General features: G+C 42.4%; 1 protein-coding gene across 5 annotated transcripts in view; it reads right to left on the reverse strand.

The window, feature by feature from the left end:
* LOC140695118 (uncharacterized) overlaps positions 1 to 15,613 on the reverse strand; it is a 33,096-nt gene extending 17,483 nt beyond the window's left edge. Inside the window, exons 1-4 of one of the 5 annotated variants that reach the window (XR_012070806.1) lie at positions 15,313 to 15,443; positions 7,444 to 7,493; positions 6,800 to 6,954; positions 5,914 to 6,163 (exon numbers count right to left, since the gene is read on the reverse strand). Coding sequence is in view for 1 of the 5 variants with exons in the window: in XM_072958023.1 (XP_072814124.1) it covers positions 15,313 to 15,343 (31 nt within the window). In the remaining 4 variants the exon portion in view is untranslated. Of the gene's footprint in view, positions 1 to 5,890; positions 6,164 to 6,799; positions 6,955 to 7,443; positions 7,494 to 8,443; positions 8,588 to 15,312 lie in introns of those variants that run through there. The other 4 variants (XR_012070810.1, XR_012070807.1, XR_012070811.1 and 1 more) reach the window with 4 other exon arrangements.
* Positions 15,614 to 15,815: the final 202 nt, after the last annotated feature.

A 15,815-nucleotide genomic window follows, 5' to 3' on the forward strand; every position in this document is an offset into this window, starting at 1 on the left:
GGGGAGGGCTGAGGTCATGATGGCAGCCCTTCTTAGTGAAACAATAAAATGAATAGCCATTTTCACAAGACCTCTGAGTAAATCTACTAGGGAACTTCATCCTGGACTGAGGAAGAGGACTGGGGAGGAGGGGGCATTCAGGGGCACAGAGAACCATGGGCCACCTGTCCCACGATGGACTTTAGACTCACCCTCACCCTTCAGGAACTACTAAATACACACAGACAGAGTGCTATGGACAAGATTTTTTTTTTTAAACAAATCCCTGAATCCCTAGCAGGTCTTGTTTCTACCCATACACAAATGGCTTATTTGCATAATGTTTCACAAAAGCCTTAAAATATTATCACCCCAACTTGACACATCAAGAAACTGAGGTAGAGAAGTTTATCACATTCTACAAGATTAGAGAGAGGCCACGTCAGACACCGTATTTAAATCCAAGCCCCTGCTCCAGTGCTCACACTAGAAAGTGTGACATACTGCCCCTTTCCTGCCCTCTCCCTGCAATCAATCTCTGAAGAGTCTTTTCTGTGTCACCTGGAATCACAATCACATTCATTTCCCACAAAGAGCTATGTCACTCCTTGGAGGACTTTTCAAAATCTAAAGGGTTGGTTTGAGAGGAGAGATTTGCATTTTCTGTTTCTCAAAGGAAACATGGCTTTAAAAGAAACTGAAAAGTAGTTATCTAGTCTAAGCCCTCATTGTGCAGAGAAAAAACCGGAGGCTCAGAAGAGATGAGGAAAGGGCCTTATTAACAAATATTGCCTCAGTGCAGCACCAAGCCAGACCTGGCACTTCTAGGGGAGGATCTGGAAGGCCCAGGAGAATGAGTGTTAGAAAACAGAAAGAGAAGAAGCATACAAGGCCCCGTCTCTTCACCACCATAACATGAATTTCCACCAAATTACCCAGAATGGGTGCAGCCAATATTAAGTTTGTCAAAAGAGGTTATAGAATTCTCAACCATAGTGGAAATTCCAACATTTACTGTGCTTTTTTCCCAGTTCAAGCATCAATTCAGTGGGCACTCTGTACCAGGGACTACACGAGGCCTGGGGTTCTCCCAAATACAGATCTCTATTACCACGTGTGCAAACCACATTAAGGCAACCAGAAGAAAAGCGCCCACAGATAAGATGGAATTACTGAAACTGAAAGCAGCAAAAGAGCATATATTACTAGGAAAAACGGTGCTCCTAGTAATGGACACATGGACATAGAATGCAAACTGTGTTTAGCAGGCAGGAAAGGGGGGATTAACAGATACAAATTAGTAAATATAAAATAAATGACAAGGACCTGCTATATAACACAGGGAACTATATTCAATTTCTTGTAGTGATTTATACTAAAAACAATCTAAAACATATATATATACATATGCATATGTTTATAACTGAATCTCTGCTGCACACTTGAAAATAACATTGTAAATTGACTACACTTAAATAAAAAATAATTTTAAAAAATAAGTAAAAATAAATGCAATGCCATTAAGAAAAAATAAAAGAACTCTCTAATCCCCTTAACTGTAGGTGGTCGAGAAATCTAGCTGCAAACACCAAGTCCACTGGATCACTCCAGCACTGGCTGTCATTCTTTCTGACCATCAGAGAGTCACTTGCTTCACTGAGGTTACTTTTCTCTTCTGTGAAAGGCTACAGTTGCAACTAACGATGTATAGAATCTCATCATTCACAAGCCCAAAAAGTAGTGAGAACTTCACATGGGCCAGGCTCTGGTCAGATGAAAAGATAGGGTCCCAGATATATTCATGGGTAGAAGAAGTTTATGCCATAAAGTTATAAATTCTTCCTGTTTTGATAGACAGATTCATTTCAATTCTGGTTAGAATTCCTACCAGATTTTTCTTGGAATATAACAAGTTAATTTATGGTCAGGAATAGCCAAGAAATTTCTTTAGAACCACCACTTGGGAGGGGTGGATAGGTCATTCATTTCCACTGCTCTTTCTGAAGTGATGAAAACGTTCTGGAATAATAATGGATGCACCACTGTGAATATGCAAAAAGCTGCTGAATTGTACCATTTAAATGGATGGAATTCATGGTTTGTGAACTATATCACAATAAAACTGTCCTATGAAAATTATTTCTTGACAATTATTTTTCAGTTTATACACTAGTCTGTCCCACAATTTAAGAAAAACAAAAAACCTAAACAAGCCAAACTATGCCAGGAGCACTTTAGGACTGCAATATGCCTGGGTCTCCAAGGCCTCTGGTGGTGCTGTTCCTGTTAACACACAATAGCTGGGCTGGGCTAGTTAGGGACTGTAACTATCTTTTGAAAATCGAGGATCACTCCTTTCACCCTGGGAGAGGGAAGGAAGGAGGATGTCACAGCCTCATGCCTTCAGCACGTTTTTAACAGAACCAAGCCCTGCTTTCACCACTGCAATCCCTCTCACTATAAAAACACGTGACATCAACAAGCACCGCCATCATAACACCTGAAAGTTTTCAAGGTACTTACCTGAGGCAGAAACATGGAGGGGGGAGACAGAACCTCGCTTAGCAGTGACGCTCCCTTTTCCCGACTCCACCAGGAGAAGCTGGGCGTTAGAGCCGGAGGCTTTCAGCCCAGGTAGCAGCGCCCACGCCACAGAGCTGGTCCTCAGGGAGCGGGAAAGGGAGAGCAGGGCAGCCCCGGGGTCGCGGGGCAGGGAAAGCGGGGAGGGGGACGCGGGCTGCAGCCTCGCTCGGAGGACAGCCCCAGCCACAGTCCCAGGCGCCCGCCCCCGTCCGGGTCCGCAGACCCCGCCCGCCCGGGACACAGCCCGCCCAGGGGCGGGGACGGGCCGCCGGACGAGAAGAGGGAGCCCGGGAGGAGAGGACTAGCGGGAGGGAGAGGGGAAGGGGACGCCAGCCGCGGACTGAGGGGATCCCGGCTGGGTGAGAGATGGCAGGTGCACACCAGGCCCTGGACACTGTGGCCGGGACGCCGGGGCAGGTGGCGCTGGCAGAGGGGTCTGGCCTGAGCAATTCATCTGAACACGGGCTGACTAGCGCCCTTGGGGTCTGTGACAGGCGGACCGCCCTCCCGCAGCCGCCTGACCCCTTTCCCAGGAGCCCCCCACCTTGCACTTCCACAGTCAGAGGCCCCGACCCCAGGCAGGAACCAAAGGCCTACCGGGCGACGTAGTTGAGAAGCCTTTGGGCCCGATCCCCGGCTCGGATATGGAGCTCCCAACCAGCGGACCACTTGGCACTGACTGCGCATGCGCAGGAGGGCCAGCGATCCTCTCTGGGTTCTGTGAGAGAAGGTGGGACAGCGAGGGAGGGAGAAGATGGGAGCGGGTGGAGAGGACGGGAAAATTGGAGGGATACAGATGGACAGGATGAGCAGAGAGAAGGAAGGGATCTGGAGAAGGGAGGGTCTTAGAGGAGTTGGAGAAAAAAAGCTTTACCTCTGGGGCACCCCTAGGCGGCAGACCTGCCTCTGTACCCTTCTGTTACCCTTCAAGCCCCGCAGCTCAATTTTACCACCGTGATCCAACCCTCCGTCCGATGCTTCTGCAGAAACCCTAGGGAGATCACACCCGTTGCCCCCACGCGGAGCTGGGTTTTCTGTTGCTCTGAGAACCAAGCACCCGCAGGTGTTGTCGCTCAGAACTACCTTGGGAAGAGCACATATTCCCCTTTTACACGCTGGGAAACAGGCAGGCAGGATCTCTGCCTTAGCTCCACTGTCCCAGGTGTTGGGCTGGCGGGGAGCGGGATGGTACAAGATCAGAGCCCCAGACAGAGCAGACTGCCTGAGTGTTGGTGCATAGTCCCCATCCCTCCTGGGTAAACCATACCCCACCCTAGTGGAAACATCAAGGGCTCACAGTAGTTCCCTGGGTGTGGGAGAGCTGTCCTCATGTGAAGGAAAAGTCCAGCTGGGCTAACAAGCTAAGTCACAAATCTAAGTGTGATAAGTGTCAGTTTACTGATCTAAATTATGCTGGGCTATCTCGTAAATCTGAAGTTTAGTGTCAGTTTATTGGCCTAACAACCTAACTCGTAATTCCAAGCTCAACAAGTGTCAGTAATGTGATCTGTTACAAATTGATAAGCTCCAGTGTACTTATTCCTTGCTTTTTGTTCTTTGAGCCTTATTGGCTAAGCCCCCCTTACTTGTAACTAAGCCTTTAAAACCTCATGTGCACGTCTTGGAGGTACTCAAAACTTCGGAGCCGAAGCCCCTCTGAGCCCACCGGCATAAAAATTCTGAGTACTCCAACACTCCGATTGGTGCTTTTGTCTTGGCTGGCCTGTTTCCATAACACTCAGCTCCAGTGCCCAGCTTTCTAGGTAGATAGGAGTGTTACCAAGTCGAAATTAATTCTCCTCAGTGCAGGACAGGCCAATAAGTTGGGAGACCAGATGTTGGGGCATGGAATAGCAAGTTTCTGTAGACCTAGATGGCAAACTAATGTCCTGGAAAACCATCTCCCCAAGTCACAATTCAGGCTCCTTTCCTATGTGCTTGGTTAGTGCAAACTTCTTAGTGTAGGAATTCCTTCTTGTTAGAATCCTTTCTTCTTGCAGCTATCTGCGTGGGTCAGATCCCTGTAAACCTCCAACAAAAGAAACGTTATTTTCTATTCTGCAATTTGCTATCTTTTAATGAATGAAAAAGTGTTAAATATCCTTAAAGGTCAGAGCCTTCAGAATAGGGTCTCCTGTTTATTTCAGGCTCTAGGCAACATTGTTTTACAAGCAAGATGAAGCCTAGGTGACAGAGCATAGGGTTAAATTCAAAGGAACAAATCTAATATGGAGTCAGATTTGTTCTGTTATATTACCCGGCCAGATGCCACTTGAGGATTTAAACCCCTTTAAGTTAAAAATAACTAAAATTTTAAAGGAATTTACATACATAGGTGGGAATGTGCAAAGCATATCTGGAAAAGCACCCAAAGGATAGTAAACAGAGGCATCTCCAGAGAGGGCTGAAAGAACAGAGGATGAGGGAAAACATCTTTCACTTGTGTATTTTTGTTCTCTGAGTTTTTTTTAAACCATTTCCTTGTATTTCTTTTTCAGATAAAAGAAATGTGTAATGGAGCAAAGGAGTAATTAGCTTAGCAAATACAGCAGCCATGGAATCACTAGTCATCACTTTTGATTTAAGCCAGAAAGCATTTTTTGACTCTCTCCAATGTGCTCTGTCCTGTTTTAAGACTTCTATTATTATTATTATTATTATTATTATTATTATTATTATTATTATTATTATTACTATTACTACAACTACTACTAATATTACTATTACTATTATTACTATTATTTTATGAAATAATAACACGGTTTACCTCACCCCTGCCCATGGCTGGTGGAAAACCAACCGAGTTTTTCTTGAGTTGTTTTCCAAGGAGTAGAGATGAGTTTATAAACAGAACACATCTTCAGGGTAATACAGGCAGAGTGCTTTTCCAGCAGGCCAGAGAGCTATGAAGTGTTTTCAACAGAGGCGCCCAGAAGCTGAGAGAGAAAGCCTCCAGGACACTACAAAAAGCTGCCCAAACTGCCGTCTCCATGGTACTACTGAAATAGGAAAGAACAAATCTGACTTCATATTTGATCTGTTTCTTTGAATTTAACAAAGCCAAGTTAATATCCTCCGGTCTTTTCATGGGTTATGATGTCACAGAGGAAACGGACAGGTCAACAAGGAATCACTCTGCCGTGATCCCGGAGCCGGGGAAAGGGATGGGCTGCAAGATGTATGAAGCAGCCGCAACTGTGCCCGTGCTTCTAGGCAGGTATCCAAAATCGCCTCGACAAGGTGTCAAACATTTGTGCCCATGCCCTCATCAACAGACATGTATTAAAGACAAATGGAAACATATAAAAGGCCAATACCCTTGCTGGGTACACCGTCCAAAGAACAAAGTCTCAGTTTGACAACTGGCCATCTCGGTTCCATGGGATTCATTCTTGGAGAACCTTAAAAACCACTCTTCTGTCCTCAAGAATTGCTGCATATTTGTCCTATCTTTGGCTCAGGGATGGAGCACGTTCAAGTGAATTTTAATGTCTGCACAGATTTGACTGTCTTTTTCCAGGTTCACTTGTCCATTCCAAAGAGGCTTGAGCTATGTCCATCTTCCGTAAGATCTATTCCCTCCAGTGACAGCTCATTGAGCCTGCAATTAAAAGCCAAGTGAACAAGACTGTCCTCAGCTAAAAAGTTCACCCACCCTTCACTGTTTTCTTAATCTCCTCTCCTGGCTAATTGCAACAGACTAACACCTCCCTCCACCAAGATACCCAACTATGTCATTTTTCTCCCCATAGGGAAAATAAGGTCCATAAAAGAGGAGACAACTCCATAGTCACCTCTGAATTCTTAGCATATAGTAATGTCAATAAATACAACTCAGATTATTGTTAGTTTCCTTTAAAACCTTTCTGGTTATTTGAATGAGACCTTGGAAGAGAGGTGTTTGCTGTCCAGTATCTTGATCCACAAGACTCTGGAGGCCTTTTTCGGAATAGCTGTTCACTGATTCATTCAAAACACAACTTATCAATCAAGGAGTAGCTGTGGTTTTCTGCCAGGAGTTTGTGGTCACTCTCATGCCAGAACAGCTTTAAACTATATCCTTAATTTGGATTTGTTATTTTTCCCCTCTTCCACCAAAATTGACTTTTCTTACTTTCTTGTCTTGAGGAATTTTTTTTTCCTATTTCACCCTTTAGTAAAGCAAGATTCTCAGGATGGGCTTGGCCCATTTTATGATCACCCATCCAACTCCTATTGTGAGAGGTCTGGGGCTCACCTGCTTCCCTCCTGTCAAGGCAACTGAAAATCAGTTCAGGAGCCAACCAGCACACCACGGCTTCTAACGCTCACGTATCTCTCAGAAACCCTGCTTTCTCGTTTGTCTTGGCTTCTGAGAATTTTCCCTCACTTTCTTGACAATGAGTTGTGCAGCTTGAAAGATGAGGAAGGAAGGTTTTATTTCTCAATCAGCGTTTTAAGGAACTTGTGTAATGAAGGTTTTCAGGAGTTTCTAGAACCCTCCATTGCCGAGACAGAAAACACACTAGACATTTTCTAAATTTAGTTCTCATGTGCATTTTTTCTTTGCTTTTTTTTTTTAACTGCTAACAGACATTTTTTAATTAAAAAAAAAATAAGGCCCCAAAAAGAATAGAACACTGAAGGGGCAAACAAATTAACGGGCAAAGACAGAAAAATGATAACTACTCTACAAAGTTAATATAATACATACACTATGTATCAGATCAGCAATTCTCAGTAACAGCTAATTGAAACATGACCATGAGGTAAAATTTCTCTCCTGTCAGGACATGGCCAACAGAAAATACAATTAAACCAACAAACTAATATCCTAAGTCTGGCGAGGTACAGAAGGCTACAAGCTAAATGTGTCTTATTCTAGAAAAGAGGGAGTCTCACCAGCTCTTTTCTGTGGAGCCTGAGCCCACGGGAGGACGGTGAAGTGAGCTCTGTAAGTACACAATTAGCAAAGTGAGTGATGAATAAATAGACGTGAGCTTTGATGACAGGGATAATACTACTATTCGTTTGTCCTTTAAAGTATGACTTCACGTTCAGTGATCAATACTTCGGCGTCCTTAGGAGTTGAGATTTTAGGAAAATGCACAACCTGGGCCCAGATCTCCTCTTTAAGCTCGTGACACTGCAGTTAGTTGTCTCAAAGGCAGCTCCAACTCCACATGCAAAGAGCTGACTTCACGGTGTTCCTCCCATAGCCGTCCTTACCAGGGCCCCTGGTCGGGGGGTAAGGTCTCCCTGCGTCTCCCAACTCAGGCCCATCACTCACAGATGTGAATGGACCCCTCCTTCAGGGACCAGATATCCTCAGACTCCGAGTCCCACTACCCTCAACTGACCTACCAGATACTCACTGGCACTCACTCAGCACTGACTCTCTGCTGGAGACCACACTGCACACTGCACAGTGTATCTCACTGGATCTCCACAATAGTCCTGGGAATTGGGTACATCACTGCTTCAATTGATTAGATAAATTGTTTCACTTCCTTGCGTGCGTCCTTCAAACTGACACGGCTACTAAGCCACAAGCCTGGGCCTGAAAACCACTTGAAAATTGGACACTGCTACACCTCGCAGCCACCCTACTCTGACTCATCACATCATCTCCTGCCAAGCCTTCTAAATGTTTCCAAACATTCTAGAAGACAAATATGAACTATGAGAGCACCCCACTCTCCTACTTAAAATCTGTCAATGATGGTTCACTCCCCTTAGGAGAAAGCCCAACCAGGCCTGAGCACAGCCTAAGGCCCCAGCATCCGCTTTCCCTGCACGGCCGCGCCGCCTCACCCACCACGCAGCTCTACACGTGCCGTGTCTAGGACAGGGATGCTGACTCCGCACAACCCAGGGCTTGTCTCACTCGAACAATGATCACCTTCTTCAGTGTTCATCTTCTTCATTGCTGACTCTCACAAAAATGTTTTCTCATGATGAATCAATATCTTTTTCCTTACAACTGCTCATCATTAATAATGAGCTCCTCCCAAAAGAGAGAAGACCTAATTCTCAGTCTCCTTATCTGTAAAGTGAGAATAACAAGGAAATATGTGAGGTTTCAAGAGAAATAATATTCATGTGAGGCTGAGGGACAATTCCATCATACAGTAAGCATTCAATATGTGCTTACTTAATATTAATAAGAATATATTGCATTCTAGCAACCTTCAATGTTTTATGACTTTGTCCAACAGACTACTGACAAACTGTTGGACGAACCACTTTGAGCAGATCAGCACAAGCATACTGGGAGAGGTAAGTGCTGACTCCAGTTACAGCTGCAGCCACCCAGCACTACGGGGCGGGGGCAGTTTGCTCAAACTCTTACATGTTGCTTGAGCATTTAGTTCTCATTATAGAATAAAGACAGTTGTTCTTTAGTCAAAGCTCCTGAAACATAAATCTTCAAAGATTGATGCAAATTAGGTTTCAAGTACAACACTCTCACTAGAATTTATTTGAAAATTATAGTCTTAGCTACTCCGCACATCAAAAGGGCATAATCTTAATGTATCTGACTAAATACACTGAAAGGGTTGTTTAAAAGTAATTAAGAAGAAGCCATTCAGAATAAGCTCTCAGTATCATCTGCACAAAGACCCACCCAAGGGTCTCATTTCTCACTTCCACATAGGTGTTTTCAAGTAGCTTACCTTGGGTCTTGGTTTCTTATAACACGGGGCGGGGAATAGTTGTGGATAGATTTATGTAGCAAATATATACCAAGGGTATTTGTTGTGAAGGAATTCTACAAATAAGAAGATTGATACATAGTCCCACCCATAAGAAATTCAGCCTTTCCATTTACAACAGCATTAAAAATAAAGTGAGAGATACATTTAACAAAAATTTACAAGATTTGTACATTGAACTTTTTGAAGTATCACCAGAATAAATTTTAAAAGATCTACATATATGGAAGACATCCCATTTTCATGGAATGATTGACAATATAATTAAAAATGTTAAGAATCCTCAAAGTGAACTATATATTCAGTGGAATCCCTATCAAAATTCCAGCTGACTTCTATGCAAAATTGAAAAACTGATCCCAAAATTCACATGGACCTGCAAGGGGCCCAGGACAGCAAAAACAACCTTGAAAAAGAAGAGTAAAGTTGGAGGACTCACTTTAAAGTGTACTAAAATGCTATAGTACTAAGTCAGTATGATACTGGCATAAGTTTGGATAAATAAGTCTAAGAGACACAATAAAAACCCACGGGGAAAAACTTACATTTACAGACACTTTTCCACTAGGGGGCCAAAAACACTCCATTGAAAGAATAGTCTATTCAACTAATGGTTCAGGGACAGCTGGGTATCTGCAGGCAAAAGAATCAATCTGGAATCTGAACACCCATATTTTATATAACAAATAAAATTAATTGAAAATAGATCACAGACAGAAATGTAAAAATTAAACCTATAAACTTTCTAAAAGAAGACACAGTATAAATCTTTGTGGGCCTAGGATAGGCTTTGGTTTCCTAGATACAAAACCAAGAGCACAAGTGATAGAAGGAAAAAGCAGATAAACTGGACTTCATCAAAACTAAAACCTTTTTCTTACAAAGGACATCATCAAGAAAGTGAAATGACAGGGGAAAAGGGTATCTCAAGTCAGAGAGTGCGTGCTTTGCAAAAAAATAAAATAAATCTTTACATCAAACTACCTCCCTTGTAAAGAAATTGTTTTAATGTTTAAAAAAATATAGTTAAAGGACAATGTGCAGAATAGAAGAAAAATTTTGCAAAGCATGTATCTAATAAGAGAGTAGTATCCAGGATATATAACGAATGCTTACAACTGAACAATACAAAAAAATACACCCAATTTTTAAATTTACCACGAATTTAAATAGATATACAAATGGCCAATAATCATATGAAAAGATGCTCAGCATCACTAGGGAAGTCAAAAACAAAATGAGATCTCATTTTACACCCACTAGGATGGTTATAACCAAAACATGGACAATAACAAATGTCGTTCAGGAGGCAGAGAAACCTCATATGCGGCCAGGGGAAAGGAACAATGTTGCAGCTTCTTTGGAGAAGTCTGGTATTTCCTCAAAAGCTTAGAGTTATATGTCTCAGCAATTCCACTCCTACATATAGAGTCATCTCTCAATATCCTTGGGGGGTTGGTTTCAGGAACCCCACACCCTGGATACCATAATCCAAGGATGTTCGAGTCCCTTTACAATCAACCATCTGGATTCATGTAGTGGAAACTACAGATATGGCGGGGCAAATGTACAGCCAACAGAATGAAAACATATTCTCATAAAAAATTTCACATCAATATTCATAGCAGTATCATTCAGAGTAGCCAAAAGTTACTAACAATATCCATCCATCAATGAACGGATAAACAAAATTACCAAGAATAGGCCCACAAACTTTTGGTCATTGAAACTTTGACAAAGGAGGTGAGAACATACAATGGAGTAAAGACAGCCTCTTCAGCAAATGGTGTAGGGAAAACTTAACAGCTGCATGTAAATCATTGAAGTTAGACTACTCCCTCACAGAATATACAAAAATGAATACAAAATGTGTTAAAGACTTAAACATGTAGACAAGACACTATAAACCTCTTAGAAGCAACCATAGGCAAAACATCTGACATACATCTCAGCAATGTTTTCCTAGAGCAGTCTACTCAAGCAATAGAAAAACAACCAAAAATATACAAGAGGGATCTAATTAAACTTACAAGCTTTTGCACAGCTATGGAAACAGTAAGCAAAACAAAAAGACAACCAACTTATGGAATGGGAGAAAATATTTACAATAAATGAAACTGCTAGGGGCTTAATTCCCAGAATATGTAAACAGCTTTTACACTTAATAAGAAAGAAAAACAAACAATTCAATTCAAAAATTGGCAGAAGTCCTAAAGAAACATTTCTCCAATGAAGACGTACAAATGGCCAGTAGCCACATCAAAAAATATTCAATATCATTATCAGAGAAATGCAAATCAAAACTGCAATCAAGTATCACCTCTCACCAGTCAGAATAGCCATCATTCAGAAGTTCACTGACAATAAATACTGGAGAGGCTGCGGAGAATTGGGAACACACCTACACTGTGGTGGGGATACAGTTTGGTGGAGCCATTGTGGAAAAGTGTATAGATGTTCCTCTAAAGACATAAAATTGACCTCCCAGATGACCCAGCAATCCCACTCCTGGGCATATATCCAGAAGGAACCCTAATTGAAAAAGACACCTACACCCCAATGTACACAGCAGCACTATTTACAATATCAAGACATGGAAGGAACCGAAATGTCCACTGAGAGATGACTGGATAAAGAGGTTGTAGCATATTTGTCCAATAGACTACTATTCAGCCATAAAATAATAATAAAATAATGACATTGGCAGCAACATCAATGGACCTGGAGAATGTCATTCTAAGTGAAGTAAGCCAGAAAGAGAAAGGAAAATACCACATGAGATTGCTCACATGTGGACTCTAAAAAAAAAAAAATAGAAAGAAACAAAAAAATAAACTTATCTACAGAACAGAAACAGACACAGAGACATAGAAACCAAACTATGGTTACCAGTGGGGAGAGGGTGTGGGAAGGAATAAACTGGGAGTTCAAGATTTGCAGATACTGAGTATGTAAAGAATAAACAGCAAGTTTATACTGTATAGCACAGGAGAATATATTTAATATCTTATAGTAACTTATGTTTAAAAAGAGGATGAAAATGAATACAGGTAGGTTCCTATTTAGCTGAAGTGTTGTGCTGTACACAAGAAACTAACACAAAATTATAAACTAACAAGACTTCAATGAAAATATTTTTAAATAGACCAAAAACGAAAACAAAGGAAAAGGATATTATCAAGCAAAAAGAATAAAGTACTGATTCAGGCTACAATTATGGATGAACCTTGAAACTTTATGCTAAAATAAGCCAGACACAGAAAGCCAAATAGTGCCCTTTAAAGTGAACTGTATCTAAGCGTTTATTGTACTACTCCTGTAAATTTTCCAGAGGTTTGAAATCTATCAATATCAAAATAAAATGTATTATGCATTAAAAACTTAAAACGCTTCCTCACAGGAGGGCTTTAATTATTAAATGCAGAAACGCATATAAAGCTCTTGGAAAAACAATTTGCACGTCCACACACAGTCACTGCTGTCACTGCCACTCAGAGGGTGGTGACAGCGCTGATGAGAGCTGCCTCCACTCGCTCCCCTGCAGAAAGGAATAAAGGCCTGAGCTCTGACAGGCAGGGTGAGCGTGAACCTGAGTCATACACAGCCACGTTCCAGACTCTGCGTTACCCAACTTTCTTATACAAACTGCAACATGTAATGTAAACACGCTAGAGGGATGTATCTTACAACACAGGGAATACAGACAATGTTTTACAGTAACTATAAATGGAGCATCTATTGTACACCTGAAACTAATATCATATTTTAAATCAGCTATATTTTTATGAAAAATTAAAAAATATTTTTAAAATGCTATCACTTTAATATTCAATTCGGTTTTTAAGTTACTACTAAACAGCTCAGAATGTATAAAAGCATTTAATTGTGCTGTTTGCTTACATATTTATTTACATTCAGCCTCTTGCTAAAAGAGAATTTAAACAATTCTGTTAAACACAGCTTAACAACCATAACAACAAAAATGCAAAACGGAGAGTGAAGAGAAAATGGAGATTCAATACTTAAATGAAACCAGGGGGAAGTAAACTCATAAAAATGGATTCCATGAAGTCAGGGCAAGTGTTAAGGCTGACTAGAAATTCAGCTGTAGGATTCTTGGCAGCGAAACCAAAAAGAAAAGATGATGGGGCGGGTGGTAGAGCGTGTGCTTAGCGTGCACGGGGTCCTGGGTTGAAGCCCCAGGGCTTCCACTAACAGGTAAATACATCTAATTAACTGCCCCCCTAAAAGATCACCAAAGAAAAGAAAAAGAGAAATTTCTTTCCCAAAGAACCCTGATATTAAATTTGGATTAAATATTAAAAAAAAGAAAAAAAGAAAAATTCAAAAGATAAGTGACACTGAAGGAAAACCACAGCTGGCCTAACAAGCTAAGTCACAAATCAAAGTGTGATAAGTGTCGGTTTCCTGATCTAAGTTTTGCTGGGCTACCTGGTAAATCTGAAGTTTAGTGTCAGTTTACTGGGCTAATAAGCTAACCCGAAAATCCAAGGTCAACAGTTGTCAGTAACGTGATCTGTTCCAAATTGATAAGCTTCAGTGTACTGATTCCTTGCTTTTTGTTGTTTGAGCCTTATTGGGTATTAGCCCCATACTTGTAATTAACCCTATAAAACCTCATGTGCACGTCTTGGAGGTGCTCAGAGCTTTGGAAAAGAAACCCCTCTGAGCCCGCCAGCGTAATAAATCTCAGTACTCCAACCCTCTGTGTGATTCTTATTTCTTGGCTGGCCTTTTGTTTCCATAACAACACAAGCGATAATGCCCGTGAGATAAATCTGGGGAGGCTGCTGGTAAGTCGCCATGTCTCACGTGGGAAAATCTGAAACATCCTTCTCACCACTCAGAGTCATCATAAGCCCACACCACACCTCCTGCCGTTAAATGCAGGAGCACGGTTAGGGCCCGGCCTTTGCTGTCTTTGTGTCATCACAGTGATACAGGATGGAAGGGGGAAGAGCACAGCCATTCAAGGAAGGCCGCAGCAATTGACATCAAAATGGTGAAGGATTCAACCCCCAATAGGCCTTGAGGCTCAGGATGAAGAGATTTAACTTCTAGCAGATCTTGAGATTCAATAAACATCCATTGTAATAGTAACCTGGTGAATAACATGCCCCAGGCACCATGGCAGTCCCAATGATAGCCACAAAAGGTCAAAGGGTGGGAAATGGCCAACTCCCTGGGAATCCTAGCCCCTTGCCCTAAGGCTGGTCCTTCTACTTATTAGCATATGAAACCACCAAGCCCAAGAAAACAAGCAACACAGCGCCACCTCGCGGTCACCACTCTCTGTCCCTCTTTGGAGAAGACAGACCTTCTGTCTGTGGGGTGTGTACCTACTTCTAATCTGTGCATGAAACCCCCACACCTCGTGACGTTTCTCTTGCATTTCAATGTATCTGTCTGAATATATATACCTTTACTCAACACTGGCTTGCTCTTGAATTCTTTACTGCATGAAGTCAAAGAACAAAATCTGGTGGGGCACATCCCAGGGGCTCAACGAAAGCCTGGGACACAGCCCTTCTCATGCCCAACGTTTTTTATTCTTGTATCAACAGGACTGGGCTGTGAAGTGACGTCTGAGGCCCCAGCTAAGGGACAGAACCAGCTTCCAGGGTTCCAATTTGCGGGCAGCCTCTCCCCCAGCTTGGGCCTTGGGGTCTGCCCGGTTCTCTGTGTTTCTCTGTTGTGCTGACTCCCCAGCCATACAGCGTACTCCTAGGCCTGTCCCCACAAAACCCTTCTCTCCAAAATACAAGCACGTCATGTCACAATCCTCTTGTTCAACCAGGAAATGTTCAGCCCACTTTTTTCCTCCCCAATAAATTACCCAACTGTCCTCCCTCCCATCACATCACTTCTTTCTTTGTGAGAACTCTGCACTCGCCACACCCCATCATGAACACAGGTGTCTTGCTGGCTGTGACCGAGATGTTTCTTTCTCACACAGCAAGCGTCCTTTCACTTTCCCCTTGTTACCTTAAAAAAGCCTTTCCTGAGTCACCCACCCCTCTGATTATGAACTCACAATGTGCTGAAGTTGCAGTCACTATGTGCATACATCCCAGTTTTGGCTAGGTTTCCATCACAAGATCTTCATTAAGGAGCTGCATCAAGAAGTTATACAGGGTATTCTTACATCAGAGTGGAGGAACCTGCAAAAAATTTAAACGGCTTTGAAGAGAGTGTTAACCAGGGACAGAGATGTCGCGGGTCCTAGTCAAAAGTGTCATGAGGAAAAATGTTCTCCCAAGGCTCAGAGTGGCTTCTGAACACAGAATCCTCAGGGAGGAGGTGACAGGCAGTGATTAGGGTGGGTGATACAGGTTACGCTCCCCCAGCTGGGGAAGAATAGGTTTTTTTCTTGTTTTCCAAACAATTTCTTACTATCTTTTTCTCTTATTGCCACATACCATTTCCTACGAATTAAGCATATCAATGTCAGTCACTTGGGCCACTTGGGAGAAGCTACACGATGCCATTCACAGGGATGGGGCATGACAGCCACACCAGTCTAGGTTGAAAGACCAG

The sequence above is a fragment of the Vicugna pacos genome, unplaced genomic scaffold (assembly GCF_048564905.1).
Source record: "Vicugna pacos unplaced genomic scaffold, VicPac4 scaffold_144, whole genome shotgun sequence".
Classification (NCBI taxonomy): domain Eukaryota; kingdom Metazoa; phylum Chordata; class Mammalia; order Artiodactyla; family Camelidae; genus Vicugna; species Vicugna pacos.